At 40.0% G+C, this 16274-nt stretch overlaps 5 protein-coding genes across 6 annotated transcripts; 3 read left to right on the top strand and 2 right to left on the bottom strand.

Annotated features, from left to right (window-relative positions):
- Window positions 1-163: 163 nt before the first annotated feature.
- Window positions 164-1618, bottom strand: LOC141908961 (ran guanine nucleotide release factor-like). Its single transcript, XM_074799269.1, has 5 exons — window positions 1478-1618; window positions 1103-1213; window positions 922-1014; window positions 689-841; window positions 164-352 (listed from the first exon to the last, which is right to left on the bottom strand). The coding sequence occupies exons 1-5, from the start codon at window positions 1546-1548 to the stop codon at window positions 232-234; spliced, it is 549 nt and encodes a 182-aa protein (XP_074655370.1). The 5' UTR covers window positions 1549-1618; the 3' UTR covers window positions 164-231.
- Window positions 1619-1686: 68 nt separating this feature from the next.
- Window positions 1687-4195, top strand: LOC141908685 (large ribosomal subunit protein eL28-like). Its single transcript, XM_074798826.1, has 5 exons — window positions 1687-1769; window positions 2468-2568; window positions 2904-3027; window positions 3542-3660; window positions 4069-4195. The coding sequence occupies exons 2-5, from the start codon at window positions 2485-2487 to the stop codon at window positions 4150-4152; spliced, it is 411 nt and encodes a 136-aa protein (XP_074654927.1). The 5' UTR covers window positions 1687-1769; window positions 2468-2484; the 3' UTR covers window positions 4153-4195.
- Window positions 4196-4650: 455 nt separating this feature from the next.
- LOC141908715 (bifunctional peptidase and arginyl-hydroxylase JMJD5-like) lies at window positions 4651-6142 on the top strand. The gene is made up of 2 exons (XM_074798873.1): window positions 4651-4714; window positions 4845-6142. Exon 2 carries the CDS (start codon window positions 4874-4876, stop codon window positions 6140-6142), a length of 1269 nt encoding a protein of 422 aa, XP_074654974.1. The 5' UTR covers window positions 4651-4714; window positions 4845-4873.
- Window positions 6143-6878: 736 nt separating this feature from the next.
- LOC141908670 (uncharacterized) lies at window positions 6879-9534 on the bottom strand. Of its 2 annotated transcripts, none has more exons than XM_074798803.1 (2): window positions 9525-9534; window positions 6879-9007 (listed from the first exon to the last, which is right to left on the bottom strand). In XM_074798803.1, the coding sequence occupies exon 2, from the start codon at window positions 8944-8946 to the stop codon at window positions 7735-7737; it is 1212 nt and encodes a 403-aa protein (XP_074654904.1). In that variant the 5' UTR covers window positions 8947-9007; window positions 9525-9534; the 3' UTR covers window positions 6879-7734. The 2 variants fall into 2 exon arrangements, with proteins under 2 accessions (XP_074654904.1, XP_074654903.1); XM_074798802.1 differs by having other exon boundaries at window positions 9418-9527.
- Window positions 9535-9679: 145 nt separating this feature from the next.
- Window positions 9680-15774, top strand: LOC141908577 (anaphase-promoting complex subunit 2-like). The gene is made up of 12 exons (XM_074798672.1): window positions 9680-9815; window positions 9921-10383; window positions 11562-11682; window positions 11766-11898; window positions 12182-12455; window positions 12608-12725; window positions 13093-13268; window positions 13714-14009; window positions 14178-14340; window positions 14431-14526; window positions 14939-15168; window positions 15566-15774. The coding sequence occupies exons 1-12, from the start codon at window positions 9768-9770 to the stop codon at window positions 15767-15769; spliced, it is 2322 nt and encodes a 773-aa protein (XP_074654773.1). The 5' UTR covers window positions 9680-9767; the 3' UTR covers window positions 15770-15774.
- Window positions 15775-16274: the final 500 nt, after the last annotated feature.

Here is a 16274-nt window from a genome sequence, read left to right as displayed (position 1 = left end):
AACCAAATCATTTTTGGACTTCCTTAAGTATTTTCCCAAGTCTTTAACTCAGACTTTCACTTAACTCTGAACGATTTTGACAGGCCCGGTTTGGCTGGCAAGTTTTAAGTGTTTGTATATGGAACGAAAAGATTTTTATATCAAACAATAAGTTGGTGGTTTATTTTGTGAAAATACATTAACTAAAGTACAATATAAAAACATGGAACAATCTTGGAAAATAGATTGAAATTATCCGAACAGCCCGGCATCGATAAGGGTAAGAGACGAGACAGCTCGGGTGAAATCTTCAATCGTCCATCTCTGAGACATTCCAGCTGCATCTACTTGTTTATAACTACTGCTTTCAGGGCTGCAAAAAAAACAGTTCAAAGTTATTGGGATTGGCATGCATGTGATAAACATCAATCTTTAATGTTTATTTTCTCAAAAATTTTAGCAATTTTGAGGATTTGAATATTTCCATGACGACTTAGAACAATAGGATTATCTAGTATAGGAAAGTTAGCAGGTTTGCTAGTAGTGGCTTCAATTTCAACTTAAGGCATAGGTCCCCAAGTCACATGGTATTTGGAATGTGCTGCAGTATAAGATCCCTGATAATATGTACCAAGTTTCATTTAGAATAGCTTTAAAAATATGGTAAGTACGTATGCTTTCTCCGCGAGTTCTGATAATATTGACTTACTTTATTAAACAAGACGATGTGAAGTTAATGAGGATATCTGTAGTGAATTGCGGCAGACGAAACATAGCTATATGAGTTTCCACTTCGTTACGGGCGTCTTCTTTGAATTTGGCGACGTGAGATTTTCCGCTGATGTAATAAACACCGCTGCACCTTGAGTAGGAAAACAAAACAGAGACTCAAAATAATTCCTTTAAAAAGAATGGGAAATTTTCGCAATTCCCAAAACTTACTGAGTCATTGAATAGGATTCAACTTTTTCCGCGTTTAAAATTTCAATCCCCGTGCCTTCATCACCGGTTTGAGTTATATCGTAGAAATGTGTCCTGCGAAACAAAAATAGGAGCGGTACAATAAATTTATAATAATTTTCAGATTTGAAAATTTGGTAAAACTAAGATAGGGATAGCTTACTTTAATGCCTGTTCATCAGGTTCTTGAACATATTCCAATATTTCAACGATCATCGTTTGGTCGAAGTTGTTCATGAACACTTCTTGATTGTCTGGTATTTGTCGAACATCGCTGTAAAAGTAGAAAATCAGATGCAAAAATTTAGACAGTAGACAAAAACATGGCGCCTGAACAATATCGGCAACTAAAAAGTATGCAAGATATATCATACAAAGATGAACCCTTCTTTCAACTTTACGTAAAAAGGTGAAATCTGATTTATTCTAGACTACATTAATTTCATGATCAATAAAAACAGAATTGAATTGGCCGCAATTATTAACTTGATCGTAGGTAGGGCCGAAATATTCATCTGTTCATTCAGGCTAATCTTACCTGGCATCAACGATTGTGTTGGGCAGATTGACAGATAAGGCACCTCCGAATAAGGGCTGAGTTTTGGTCATTTTAGCCTTTTATATTCAGTAAATCCTCTTTGATGGAGGCGCGAGTAACGAATGATTGCGAAATGTAATTATGGTCAATAAAGCTAGTTAATTGAGCATTGAACTGATGTGGGCGATTTTAATATTTTCGGAGCCGTCCTTTATCGGAGTCGCGCACCGATTTCGTGCACTTCCGGCGATTCTTTTTGAGTGTTGTTCGGTTAGGCTGTAGTATATCTCAGGTACACGTGTGTTGAAATTTACCCGAAATCTGCCTAGAATTACCGAGTTTCGGTCTTTAGAATGTAGATTCATGTTCCACATTTTCCAAGCTATGAAATGAATCGGTTTACCGATGTCTGCGATATTCGGAAAGTAGAATTTTCGTCGACCGTAAAGAGGAAATTTCCCCGTCCTGGCTCTGGTTGCGAAAATAGTTCCCCAATATGTCTATTGCTCTTCATGGCATTTCATGTGGTCCTTATTAATCATCTCACATTATTTATCAAAACTACCAGCAGTGGAAATATTGATGATATTTCATTTCTTGAGCCTTAAGCGTAAATTTCCGAATTTGCCTCAAACGGCACGGCGGCAAGCTCCGTCGTCCTGTCCATGATGATGGAGAGGATGCCTACCCATCAAGCTGGACGTACCCAATAATAGTATAACTGTAAGGAACCCTGCTGGTGGGAGTTGGTACTAAACGGTTAAGGGTTTTAGGTCGCATCGGTACATAAACTATTCACCTTAAGATGTTATTGCTCTGCTGTTATATGGTAATTAGGATATTGAAATAATCGACTAAATCTAGATTCAATTCCAGAATTCAAATTGAAAGTTTGAGTTATAAAATTATGTGCTCTGTTTAGATCGTGATTGGGTTGATATTGTTATCCGTTGCTGATGACTTAAAATATTTTCTCTATACACATTTCAGACACAAGAAACGGCAAAATGTCTTCACATTTGACTTGGGCGATCATCAGGAATAATTCAGCATTCCTCAGGAAAGGAGCACGAGGTTGCAGTTTCACGACTGTAAGTATTAAATTTGACGTAGTATTTGTTGTTTTTCGAAAAGTAAAAAAAAAACAAATTGCCCCCTTAATTCCTTGGCCAAATTCTTACACTATTCGTGATTCTCAAACCCTGCCGTGATTCTTACAGCCTATCCTTCCTTGCCCTGCAACTCCAGATCGAAGCCCTTGTCTACCCTTCTGTCCCTCGCACCTTAACTCCCTAATCCTAACTCATATGGATACATGGGTGTTATAATCATCATACTATTCCTAACAAAAATTCCATCACTTTTTAGGCTCTTCTGAAATTTTTGTGCTTCAACAAGTTTTTCACTGATAATCTTTCTATTCCAGGAGGCGAACAATTTAAAAGGCAAAAACTCCTTCAAATACAACGGACTGATCCACAAACAAACTTTTGGTGTAGAAGCCGCTAAAGATGGCAAGGGTGTAGTGATCGTTACGAAGAAAGCTCGAGGTACGTGTGAAAAATATCAGTAAGCTCTGACTGAACACGTTCGCTGACACAGCGGACATACTGTGCTGCCCCAAGTTGCTACCATTCAATTATGTCACATTTGACAATAAATACACTAGTAATGAATTAGCCATTGTTAAAAATTGGGCAGAGATAAGAGCAAATATCCAACAACAGTTGAATATGAAGGATCAGCCACTTAAGAGATAAAGTTACCCCTTGATCGCGATTGAGCTAGTACATACCGGTACTAAGCCATTGATCGATAGTGAGAATGAAGCTAAATTTTGATTAATTCCGGATAACTAACTCTCTAGCAGCCATGTATCAGCCATGTAAAAGATTATGCTAATCCACAATCGGTAAAGTGGTTAAAAAAAGAATTCCGGTCATAACATGCCGCAAGAAAATTCCTGTGTCTCTTTAGAGACCTATCAAAACGTGCCTTAGTGATCCTTTTCCAGACCCTGTTCTTTGTATTTTCTAAAATTTAAGATGAATGATTGTTTTGTAGGTGGCAGAAAACCATCCAAGTCGATGGCCCGCGTGGAACTGAAGAAAGACGCCAGACGTACTTTCGCTACGATCAGCAAAACCATCTCTAAAAGCAAAGATAGACGTGGACTTAAAATGGTGAGACCATATTTAACAACTACAGTCAACCCCCAATATACCGCCCACATCAGTGCTTAACGATTTTGGCGGTATAGAGAGTATGGCGGTATATCAGGATGTTTTATTGTGTATTTATATTGAGATGTACATTGAGAAAACCTGGTGGTAGACGAGGGTGGTGGTTTATCGGGGGTTCACTGTATAAGGGTGTCCACAGATAGGGAATTCTGACTTGTTAATCACAGAATAGTCAGGGATTTGAAATTTTTGTTCTTATTGTTGATCAACGACATACGGAAGGTGATAAGAAACAGCCCCCGACTGAGCACTTGTGATTTCATAATGAAATTTTTGGTCTAGGGGAAATATCTGGGAATTTCATATTCCCCGAGTAACGGTTTGATAAAACGTTTTGTTTATTTGCAGGCTGCGCTGAGAAGAGCTAGTGCTATCCTACAGAGCCAGAAACCGGTGGTCGCGAAGAAAGCTCACAAAAAGAAGAGAGAATAAACTTGTACTGAACTTCTAAAATAAATCTTGATTTACGTGAAAATTTGTGTGTAGGATTTTTTGCTCCGATTATTTCTCATGAAGGCTTAGGGAAGGAAATTATTTCATGGATGGTTGGTTGTGCAAAAAAGATTTTTCCAGAGTGATTGATGGTGTTATTTCTGATTAGACATTTTCAGGTGTATCTTGGAGAGGTTTTAGGAATATTCTCTCATTGATGACTTGAGTATTTCTGTATTTGGCCCCAAAATTTCCCCGCACCTGTAAGTGGCCTCGATGACACTCGGTTCCCTGGAGTTCAAATGAGTTTACACTGGGGTTTCAGAGAATATGCTTCATTCAATTGGACTGCAAGTCCATCCTCGCTTGAGCGAAGATGTAAAATGGCGTGCTCCTATGAATTCGCCTTTCAAGCAAGTTCAAGGAATGCTCCGTAAGTTAATCAAGGTCGCGGAGCCGTGGGAAAAATTTGATTAGGCCTATTGAAAATGTAAATACAAGTGAATTTAATCAAGTCTAAGTACGTTTTATTAGTAGTACCTACAACCTGTTTGGTGATGATGTAAGTTTTGAACGAATTGAAAAACGGATAGGTCAAAAAACTATCTTTTTGTTTGTGGGGGAAATAATACTTTGCTGCTCATATTTTTTTGAAGCTAACCCCGCCCTAGCTAGAAAAAAAAAATTTTTAGTTCTTCAGCAGTTCATAAACCTTGAAAAGATGAAGTTACCGGCCGTCATGAACGGTGTATTCGCGAATGAGTCATATCCGCATTTCGCGACCGAGTTTCAAAAATCGATAAACCGTGAAATTGTCGGAGCTGCGATGTACTACCGCGCCATGAAACTTTTCAGCAAGTTCTCCAATAGTGAATTGTTTTGCATCGCCGATTCGCAAAACTGCATCCAGTACTGCGACGTTCTACTGGACATCGTTTGGGAAAAGCTAAACACCGGACATTGGAATGACGTAGCGGATGATTGGCGTTATTTCTACACTTTCTTATCGACGGTGAAAGCTCTGTGTCAATGTTTGAAGGTCGAGCATTCTTCTCACGTCGATACCGAGACGTTTTACGACTATTCCGAAGCGGTCGAAACTTGCGATCGTGGATTGATAATGGGCGCGCCGGTCATCGAGAACGCGTTGCGAAATATCGTCTCCGCTCTTCAGGCGTACATCATGCGAAATTCGGTTTCGCGCGAGCCGTGCGCTTGCCACGCGAAACGCGCCAAGTTAGAAAGCGCGGACGAATTATTAAAACTTACGAACCGAATTACGCGTTTGTCCTGTCCGTCGTTGGAATATTTTCGAACTAATTTCATGGATCGCGGCGAACCGGTTATTTTGACCGATTGTATCGATTTCTGGCCGGCGTTCGACGGCGATCGGAAATGGTGCGTGCATTATTTGAAGCGTACGTGCGGATGCCGGATCGTACCGGTCGAAATCGGTTCCAAATACACCGACGAAAACTGGTCGCAAAAACTGATGAGCGTACGCGAATTCATCGAGGAATTCGTCGAACCGGGTCGCGCTTCGAAAATCGCGTATCTCGCGCAGCATCAGTTATTCGATCAGATACCCGAATTACGCCGCGATATCGTCGTGCCGACGTATTGTTGCCTCGGGGACTCGACCGACGAAGACGTCGATATAAACGCCTGGTTCGGTCCGAGCGGTACCGTTTCTCCGCTGCACCACGACCCGAAACGTAACTTCCTGGCGCAAGTTGTCGGCGAGAAATTCGTGAAACTTTTCCCGCCGGAACAATCGCGATTTCTTTATCCACACGACGAGACGCTTTTGAATAATACAAGTCGCGTCGACGTCGAAAATCCCGATTTCGAAACGTTTCCGCTTTATCGGAAAACGACGGTGAAAGAAGGCGTACTGAGACCGGGAGATATGTTGTACATTCCGCCGAAATATTGGCATTTTATAAAATCACTCAGTGTTAGTTTTTCTGTGAGTTTCTGGTGGAAATAAATTCAGCTCTAGGAAAGTATATATGTTCTCATTTCTGTTAGTTCTAATCGGGTGTCATTCGAGGGATTAAATCTAAGGATTCTCGTATATATTATAAAGTGGTGGGAATTATGTCCCGAGGCCAGTTGCATAGTCATGGCATAAACTTAAGACCAGTCAAAGACTATAGCCAATATAAGACCAGTGTTAAGATTTCAGAACAATTTTGGATTTGAGCCACGACTGTGCAACCAGCTCCTGAGTAATGTGCTGTTCATATCCTAGCTTTGGTTTAAAGACTCCGCCTACTGGTAACGTTGGGTCTGTAAATATATTACTTAGTTGAGAATTGGTGACAAGGAGTTCCGAGTTAACCAGTACCAAATACACCAATGAGTTGTATGGGTGACTCCGCCTTACTCTGCATGGTTGGGACAGAATATTTCACAAAATTTCAGAAATGTTCATAGAGTTCAACGTGGAGCATGTTTTTCTGAGTTAAATGGTACAGAGTAAGGCCGAGTCTAAGGAGTATGCAACTTTCTGCAGGCTTGAGTCTTGACCTCCTAAGGTATATATGGATAAGGCCACCAAGAAGGTACTTTCGGAGAAATCCATTCCATACTTTGTACGATTGCCAGCTAGATTATTGATCCAAATAAGATAAAGAATCTGTAAGCGTGGAAGTTTGAGGATCCAAGAACACTACAAAAACATGCTATTCATATATAATATAAAGCTTTTATTCAAATTTGCATTGTCTGACGTGCATGAATGTACAGAATGATGGCACAGTGACTCGAAGCACCTTCGATGATGATTATTTATTCAATGATTCTTTTTATTGCCTAACCCAGCAAGAGGCAAAGACAATGAGTTCTTTTTTTTAAAACAAAAACCGTCAAACAAACTATATTTACTGGCATTGAGTTTTTGAATTATTACTAATGGCAATCTCTGGACCGGCCCCATTTTGAAAATTAATGGGAACAATTGAAGACATCATCCATCTATTACATCCTAGGTGGCAGACCTCTTTAGAATAACATTTTAAATGCTTGTCTTTGAATATGCTTAGAAATTGTCTTCCTCTTTTACCCTAGTAAAGTAAATAGGTTTACATTAAACTAGCTTTAATCATATAGCTTTACAGCAGACCCCTGCTAAATTCAGATAATTTAGGACCAACAAAATTAATTCTGTTTATGAGAAATACAGATTGAACACCATATTTTACATACATTATATGTAGGCCTATATTTGGAACATAAATAAACTAGATTAGATAATCAACTGATGTACATACATTAGACGGGGTCCGACTGGGTCTAGCTGTACAGTGGTGCCTTTAGTACAAAAGTGGTCTAACAACTTAAGACCAATCCAAAGATTTAAAACTCCGATCTTTAGATTGGTCTTAGGATGCTAGATTGGCTATGGAACCAAGATACTCTGATTAAGGCTGGTCTTAAATCAAAACCATGATCGTGCAACTGAGCCTAAGTCGAGGCTTAAGTCCAAAAGGTCGAACAAAGACTAGTCTAAAGTTGTTAGATCGGCTATGGTCCTAATCTAAACCACAACTGTGCAGCTGACCCCTGCATTAAAAACTTTTACACGTAAACATTCATAACTGCCTCCAACTGCGACCGACAGAGAGGACATATTCGTTGATTGTAATGAGTTGAACGGCTGATGTGTCTGGCGCAAACCCCGCACAGGCACATGTGTCTACACGGCAGAAGTAGCACTGATTTCGGCTCGCAACGACATATCACGCACAACTGTCGATCCTGTTCCTGTTCGAGAGCTCGGGTGAGCTCCGATTGAGACATTTCGCTCGGATTCAAAACCGGGCAGGTTTCGTGACGCGTCTGCTGCTGAGTGAACTCATCGTCCTCGTCGGAATTGTCACGATCCGATTCGGTCACCTCGTCCGCTACTCTATGAGTTTGCGCATGCCGCGCGTCGGTTCGCGTGAACACGTTCAACGATGGGAAGCTGAATCCGCGAGCTTCTAAATGCTCCGACGCGCACCGGTGTAAAACGACGACTAACAGTAATATGGCGACTGTGGCGTAAACGTCCAACGGAATTCCGGGCAGCACGACCGTATAAACATGCGACACCGAGGCATAAACCGACTCGCATAAACCGACAGATGTGCGAGATAAATTCGCGAAGAGTCTTGAAGCACCGATTTCGCAAACTTCGATCGCAGCGACCACCTTCTGAAATGCGGCGTCTGTAAGCGCGGACGCATAATTCAACACGTAATACATGCACTGTCTTAAACACAAGATGGCCGCCGTCAGAGTCGCATAGGCGTTTCGTCGAGCGGCATCCGAGAGAAACGCCGCGTATTCGTAAGCGTGACCGCACGCGCGTAAAAACGTGTTCACCAGTAAACTAGACCCAGATTCGATTGTCTCATAAACGACGGAAAAATGCGAATTACCGGCCAAACAAATTCTGTGTGTGGCATTCCACACGACGACACCCGCGTTCCAAATACAACAACAAATCAACTCCGCCAACGAAATACACGACTGCGCGAAACTAACGACGAAATTTACGAAATCTGTCAGTAAATTGATGACGTCCTGACACAAACGAAACGCCGAGTCCACCGTGTCGACGCAGGCGAACGCGAACGTGCAGACGGATTTTTTCGCGGCTGCGGCAATCGAAACGATGCCCTCTATTGTGCTCACGACGACGATGTAGTTGACGCGAAGCACGAAACCGACAATGTTGCCGAGCAGTTCGAGTCCGTCGATGAACGTTCGAAAGCATGTCGACGCTAACTCGATTAGGTTCGTCATTACTTTCTACATCGCGTCTGCCACTGTTAAAGGTGAGAGGTCAAGGTCAGCGGGTCCAGTTCTGAAAAGTAGTGACAAGAAAAATGAGTTTTCTACACCAGTCACAAAGCATAGGGTTTACAACTCTCTACCATAGTTCCAAAAGGTTTTTTGGAAATGACCCATTATTTCTTTTGTGTAATTTACTCTAGGGCAGGAAAATATCCATCTTACGAAAAGCCTGTTCGATTCTTAGAATACCACCAACGGCATTTTCCTAGTAACTGCTTAGAAGACAATTCTAAGGCCCAGAGCCAGAAGGTAGGATCGGTATCAGGTCAGAAGACTAAATCACCTACCACCAGTACAAATACATACCGGTATAGGACTATAGGAGAGCCAACAGTAACACTCAGCAGAGCAGACAGGCTGCAGCCCAGAGAGAAACTAATTATCAATGAGCAATAATTAACGCGGTCGATATCTAATTACCCTTTTTCTTTTCACATTTCAGGAATCAATCATCATTTTAAATAGAGCACATTTCCTGCCTATATTGACAGACATTGTCAAAAACCAAACAATCATCCATACTCTACCGGAATGTGCTGCCCCCTATCAGCATCCGCCGGGCATACTGAATACCGTCAGTCACCGCCAAGAACCGTCAGAAACCCGGCGTCAGGACGACCGCCAGGGCCACCTTCGGTTACAGCAATTCAATTCAATTCAATACAGCAAATGGATTGTCAATCTCAAGGTCGCAGCCTAGAATAAATCGAAATTTTTTTTTCAAGTCTCAAATTCATTTAAAAAATCGGATCAACCATCGAATATCTGCAATGGACGAGGCTTGGGCCAGTATTGAATCGAGTTTAGATCCTAACAAGGTATTGTAAACATTTGATTCATTACAAAACAATTTAAAGAAGATTTAGGAGAAATTACAGAATTTTCTTCTTTCCATTCCCTCCTTTAATTCCGTTCCATTCCAGGATTTTCTTGACTTTACGGAGGAGAAAGTTGTGAACTCCGTCAAACTGTTACAAAACGAAGGACTCGCTTACGTCATCGAGGAATGGTTTTTCGAAACTGTTCAACAAGAACTCCGTACGAACGTCGGCCCGAATTTCTGGATATATTTCCACGAGCGTAACTCGCGGTCCGGCTGCGGTGGTGACGGCGGTGACATCATCGAACTGTTTCACGACGTCGTTTCGAAACTCTACGAACAATTGTCGAAATTTCAGCGTCGGATTCCGATGTTGAATAAAATACGCGGGTGTTTACGCGGCGACTCATCCGTCGCTCTAGATGAAGACTTTGTCACGAAGAAGGTGCAAGGATTTTACAAGGCGATCATGTTTTATTGTACAACGAAATGTTTCGATGATGTCGTCGAACAATTTTACAGCACAGCATTTAGAGTTTTCAAACATCAAGATAAACATTTAGAAGGTGGTTATCTTCTAGTTATCTCCCCCAGAAGTGATAGGCCTATTGGTATTATCACCCCTAATCTATATCTGTAACCGCATATCAGTCATCTCACTCTAAAGTGATATTGGCATTAATTACTCCTGGCCTATATCTGTAACCGTGTATCAGTCATCTCTCCCTGGAGAGAAGTGATATTGGTATTATTACCCCTAGCCAATATCTGTAACTGTGTATCAGTCATCTCTCCCCGGAGAGAAGTGATATTGGTATCATTACCCCTAGCCAATATCTGTAACTGTGTATCAGTCATCTCTTCCCGGAGAGAAGTGATATTGGTATTATTACCCCTAGCCAATATCTGTAACTGTGTATCAGTCATCTCTTCCCGGAGAGAAGTGATATTGGTATTATTACCCCTAGCCAATATCTGTAACTGTGTATCAGTCATCTCTCCCCGGAGAGAAGTGATATTTGTATTATTACCCCTAGCCTATATCTGTAACTGTGTATCAGTCATCTCTCCCCGGAGAGAAGTAATATTTGTATTATTACCCCTAGCCTATATCTGTAACTGTGTATCAGTCATCTCTCCCCGGAGAGAAGTAATATTTGTATTATTACCCCTAGCCTATATCTGTAACTGTGTATCAGTCATCTCTCCCTGGAGAGAAGTGATATTTGTATTATTACCCCTAGCCTATATCTGTAACTGTGTATCAGTCATCTCTCCCTGGTGAGAAGTGATATTTGTATTATTACCCCTAGCCTATATCTGTAACTGTGTATCAGTCATCTCACCCTGGAGAGAAGTGATATTTATATTATTACCCCTAGCCTATATCTGTAACTGCGTATCAGTCATATCTCCCTGGAGAGAAGTAATATTTGTATTATTACTCCTAGCCTATATCTGTAACTGTGTATCAGTCATCTCTAGTTGAAGACAAATGACATCGGTACTATTACCCCTAGTCTACAAAGACTGGTGGTACCAGAAGGATTTAAACCCAAATGACCTCTTTACAGATGAGACCAGTACTAATACATTTACCGGTATTCTGGAAGATAAGATTGATAACTGCACCAAGAGAAAAGCCAGTTTGATTTGAAATCTAGATCACTGAATCCAAGACCACTCTGTCACTGAAGGCAGCTTGTTAACTTACAACATTGAATGTTGCACCATCTTTTTACAGCTGCTGATGTTAGTACTGGTTCGGAGGCTGACCTGTTACAGTGTCCCGGCTGTTACCAGGATATCGACGAATGTCACTGTCAACAAATCCTCGATAAATTCAACACAGTCAACCTGCTACTGTAAGTTGAATAAAAACCAGAAATGATGTTAGAAATTCACTAGGCCTACCCGGTAAATTAAGATTAGCGAAATGAATTTTCAGGAATAAAGTTGGATTGTTGGAGAGAATATGTGGTGAATCAATTACAATCATCAGTCATAAACAGATTTCGCAACATATCGAAAACACGTGTAAAGGAAACTTCGAAAGTTCCTACGTTGGAATTTTGGAAAATGTGAGTTTGAAAGAGTTTTTCGTATTTCAGGCAACTGATTTAATAGACTCGTTTTAATTTCTAAACACGGTTATTCATATTGTTAATTTAATTTATTGGTAGATTTGATTTTATTCAGCAACAGTACTGATTTAGCAGGAGTCTACAGTAATTGATACATGTATATAAAAGAAATTCAGACGCTTCCTGGCAATATGAAATGTTCTCCTTGTAACTCCTTATATGGAGGAATGACATCTGTGATGATGTTATCAGATCGTTTCTGAATTGTTTTTATTTTCAGTGGTTAGATGTAAAAGTGATCGGATGGTTTTCGCATATTTATCAATCGAGTCGAATCGACATCGACGTCAGTTCGTTTAAAAGTCGTCTGCAGCACTTTCTCTACGAGACGTTCGCCAACTCGCTCATCGATCAACTGTTCAACGTTATCATCGAGTTTCCCGAGTCGGAGCCGGCCGTCGTCGATTTGAAACTGTGTCTCGAAAAGACGGATCTTCGCAGTCAACTGGTAACGTCTCTCAAGTCGGCTTTAGAAACAAGGCTTCTTCATCCAGGTATGACTTCCTTATTTAACACATTACGAGTGTGATAAAAGTCAGTCATCTGGCTTCAATTTGTCTTACAACTTATTAATTGAACCAAATTTTCATCATGAGCGAAACCCGAGTAGAATAGGAGAACATTATCAGTATTCGTTTTATTGCAGGAGTGAATACATCCGATATATTGACGGCTTATATCAGCGCTATACGAGCCCTACGTGTATTAGATCATACGGGAGTCGTGTTGGAATTAGTCTGTGAACCAGTACGGAAATATCTCAGGTACGATTGCTTATTTTGGTCAACTGATCTAGCCATACATATCGCCTATCAAACAGGCTTTGCTGTCTGTTATCAAAAGTAGCTTTGATTGAGGTAAAAAAGATGCATTTTTATTTGTATGTTAGTGGATGTTGGAACTGGACGGGTCCTGAATACAGTAGACTCTGCTTGTCACCGAGCCCATTGCCTTAGTATTATCATTCGCCCCAGATATTAATTCAATATTTTCCTACTTAAAGTATTGAATGTAGAATTACTATTTTCATTCATGGTACGAGATTAGCCTTCCTGACATAAATGAAATCAATTAATCTATTCTGCATCATTACGGATTATTGAGGATTTGCGTGTGTTTTGTGATTGATAGAAATCGTGATGACACGGTTCGATGTATCGTATCGAGTTTAACAGAAGACGGAAGTTCGGATTTGTCCGACGAACTCATTAAGGGACAACCCCTCGTGCTAGATGAAAGTTACCACAGCGACGACGAAAACGATGACTGGGAGAACTGGATGCCAGACCCAGTGGATGCTGATCCAGGTTTGTAAATACGGGGCCGAGTGAGTTCCACGATTTTACTTTATTCACATGGTCTTAAATCTTCTTTATGGTTTCCACAGTAATGGGAAATCATGAAAAACTTGGGAATATCCAAATGATATTTCCTGGTTTGAAAATATTTGTGAAATTGACTTTTTTCTAATCTGGGAAATATTTGGGAAATCATTTGACACTTCACATAGCATAGTTCCAAGATGTGAATTGCTTGCCCAACGGAATCTTTCGTTGCCAAATTTTTCTTGAAAATTATTTTCATCAACCATTCACCACTAAATGTTGACGCCCCTGTAGTATTTGGTATTATTTGAAGGCCCTATTTCCATTTGGGAAAATTGAAAGACCACCGATGAAATACTTGGGAAACAATGCTTGTTTTAAGACTAACTACCGGTACTCATAACGCTCTCGTTATTCTTCGTTGTAGCTAAAACGTCGAAAAGTCGACGAACATCTGATATTATCAGTATGCTCGTTAATATTTACGGTAGTAAGGAGTTATTCGTGAATGAATATCGCAATCTGCTCGCCGATCGCATTCTAACGCAGTTCAGCTACGACACCGAGAAAGAGATTCGTTACCTGGAACTTCTGAAGTTACGTTTCGGCGAAGCTCAGTTGCACTACTGTGAGGTGATGTTGAAAGATGTGGCAGACTCGCGGCGTATCAATAGCAATATCGCTGACGAATCAGCTAAAAATACAACTGATGATCTGAAAAATGTGAGTTTTTTTTGTTGGTTCCATGTTATCATTAAAAAAATGACTTAATTCGGTAGCTAACTTAATTAAGTTGTTAAATTAAGTATTAACTTAACTGGGGCTGGTTTTCTGACTGGCTGGGGCTGGTTTCATTTTGAATTTCATGATTTCTCGTGATTTGACTTTCAGATGGTTCCCATAAACACAATGGTTTTGTCGGCGCAATTCTGGCCGACGTTCCGTGAAGAGAAACTGCAGCTTCCACCGCCGTGGAATTCATCGCTTGAAAACTATACTAAATCATTCGAAATGCTGAAAGGAAATCGATCGTTGAGCTGGAAACCGCATTTAGGTACCGGGTACTTTATTCACTATAGCCAAACTTTGTAACATACAACAAAACTTTCTGGAGTTCTCACGCTAATATTCTCTCTCGTTTTAGGTCTGATGAATATTGATATCGAATTGAAAGATAAGAAGTTGAATCTCAATGTGTCGCCAGTTCAAGCTACGATACTCTGGCATTTTCAAGAACAGGGTCAGTGCTCACAGAAGCTCTTGGTACAAGTGAATTATAGATGATCTTCACTTGTTATCAAGAGAAAGAGTTTTCTTTGAAAACGGTCCTAGCACCTGGCAAAGCATTTGTTTAGACATGCAAATAAGCTGTTTCTGCTTGTTTTGATTAAAGTTATAATTTTCTCTCATGATCTATTAAAATAACGAAAATTTCTTGTTGAGTAAAAAATTCCAAAAATCAATCTTTCCAAGAACTTTTGTTAAATCTTTGTTAAATGAAAATACTTTCTTGTTAGTCATCTATTGTGAGACTTTGATTTCGTTATATATATTTCACAAATAACACTGTTTATAGTTCACCTTGATTGACATCGGATTTGTAATGATCGAAACAAAATGTTCACAAATGTATCACCTTCCATGTTTTACAGAGAAATGGACGTTAGACGGTTTAAGCGCGGTGATGCACATGCCCGTGTCGGCATTGCGGCGTAAAATCACATTCTGGCAAAGTCAAGGAATACTGAAAGAGGAATCGGCTGATACGTTCATACTGATCGAAGAACACAAAGGAAGGCATCACGATATAATACCGCTCGAAGAGGATGAAATGGAATCGGCGATGGCCTCGTCGGAAGATCAACGCGAAGAAGAACTACAGGTAGAAACTTCATGACTCAATCAACGATCATTTCATACTCATTTCAGTTTTTTCTCTCAAATTCATTCACTTAACTTTAATTTCAAACTCCACTTTTATCATTCTAAACTTGAATTTCATCATTTCAAAATGACTAAACTGTTATCTCAAACTCACTGTTATATTATCCTTTCAAACTCACTTTGCTTCAATCATTTCAATCTTACTTTAACCTCACTTAACTGCTTTCTCAATCTCACTTTTATCATTTTAAACTTGAATTTCATCTTTTCAAAATGTCTTATCTTATCTTGAACTCACTTTTATTTTATCTTTTCAGACTCCCTTTACTCTATACATTTTAAACTCATTTAACTTGCAGCATTTCAAATTCATTATTTTCGCTTGTGTTTCGTAGGTTTACTGGTCATACGTTGTCGGAATGTTGACGAATTTAGAATCGTTGCCGTTAGACCGAATTCATTCGATGTTGAAAATGTTCGCCGTCAATCCCACGACGACCGAATGCAGTATTCCCGAATTGAAAGAATTTCTCGACCGCAAAGTAAAAGAACAAAAACTTGTCTATTCAGGCGGTGTTTATCGGTTGGCTAAATCATAATGAATATGTACAAATATATTTTGTAATATAAATAAATTTTGTAAATAAGAAAAAAATTGAAATTTGTTTATGGATGTCTAAGGCAGCATGTTTGAGTTGTTTTCGGGGACATTGCATTGTCCAGTCTCCAATTTTAAAGGCTTTAGATTAACACTGAGGAGTTTGTTACTTCAAGCCAAGGCAAAAGTGAACCTGTAGGTTGATCTATTTGTATATTTTGGCAGATAGAAATTATACGAAATGAAATCCACACAACCTGAATTATGTAATGTATTAGTTTCGTCTTCATACAACATGAAGACAAAAATTCGAAGTGTATTTTCGTCTATTAGGCTACGCTGCTTTTATCCGATAGGAAAAAAATTACGCGTTTTTGCTCCGCCAATAGAGAACCTACACTGGTACGCGGAGAAGCTACCCACGGCAAGCGAGTGAAGTAAGTGAGTATATAACACTACCTATTTGCCGAAACGTCGAACAGTATAGAATATAGATTTTGCGTCAG

Source organism: Tubulanus polymorphus, chromosome 7 (assembly GCF_964204645.1).
Source record: "Tubulanus polymorphus chromosome 7, tnTubPoly1.2, whole genome shotgun sequence".
Lineage (NCBI taxonomy): Eukaryota > Metazoa > Nemertea > Palaeonemertea > Tubulaniformes > Tubulanidae > Tubulanus > Tubulanus polymorphus.
This window is presented reverse-complemented; position numbering and strand designations above follow the sequence as displayed.

What these genes read in the sequence shown, in the direction of transcription:
- LOC141908685 (XM_074798826.1), top strand. Translation starts at nt 2,485, where the DNA reads ATGTCTTCACATTTGACTTGGGCGATCATCAGGAATAATTCAGCATTC. An exon ending in GAGGTTGCAGTTTCACGACT is followed by an intron (nt 2,569 to 2,903) that starts GTAAGTATTAAA and finishes TTTCTATTCCAG; the next exon opens with GAGGCGAACAATTTAAAAGG. An exon ending in CGTTACGAAGAAAGCTCGAG is followed by an intron (nt 3,028 to 3,541) that starts GTACGTGTGAAA and finishes ATTGTTTTGTAG; the next exon opens with GTGGCAGAAAACCATCCAAG.
- LOC141908670 (XM_074798803.1), bottom strand. Translation starts at nt 8,946, where the DNA reads ATGACGAACCTAATCGAGTTAGCGTCGACATGCTTTCGAACGTTCATC.
- LOC141908961 (XM_074799269.1), bottom strand. Translation starts at nt 1,548, where the DNA reads ATGACCAAAACTCAGCCCTTATTCGGAGGTGCCTTATCTGTCAATCTG. An exon ending in CCTGATGAACAGGCATTAAA is followed by an intron (nt 1,015 to 1,102) that starts GTAAGCTATCCC and finishes TTTGTTTCGCAG; the next exon opens with GACACATTTCTACGATATAA. An exon ending in ACATCGTCTTGTTTAATAAA is followed by an intron (nt 353 to 688) that starts GTAAGTCAATAT and finishes TTTTTTTTGCAG; the next exon opens with CCCTGAAAGCAGTAGTTATA.
- LOC141908577 (XM_074798672.1), top strand. Translation starts at nt 9,768, where the DNA reads ATGGACGAGGCTTGGGCCAGTATTGAATCGAGTTTAGATCCTAACAAG. An exon ending in TCAAGATAAACATTTAGAAG is followed by an intron (nt 10,384 to 11,561) that starts GTGGTTATCTTC and finishes ATCTTTTTACAG; the next exon opens with CTGCTGATGTTAGTACTGGT. An exon ending in GAGCTGGAAACCGCATTTAG is followed by an intron (nt 14,341 to 14,430) that starts GTACCGGGTACT and finishes CTCTCGTTTTAG; the next exon opens with GTCTGATGAATATTGATATC.
- LOC141908715 (XM_074798873.1), top strand. Translation starts at nt 4,874, where the DNA reads ATGAAGTTACCGGCCGTCATGAACGGTGTATTCGCGAATGAGTCATAT.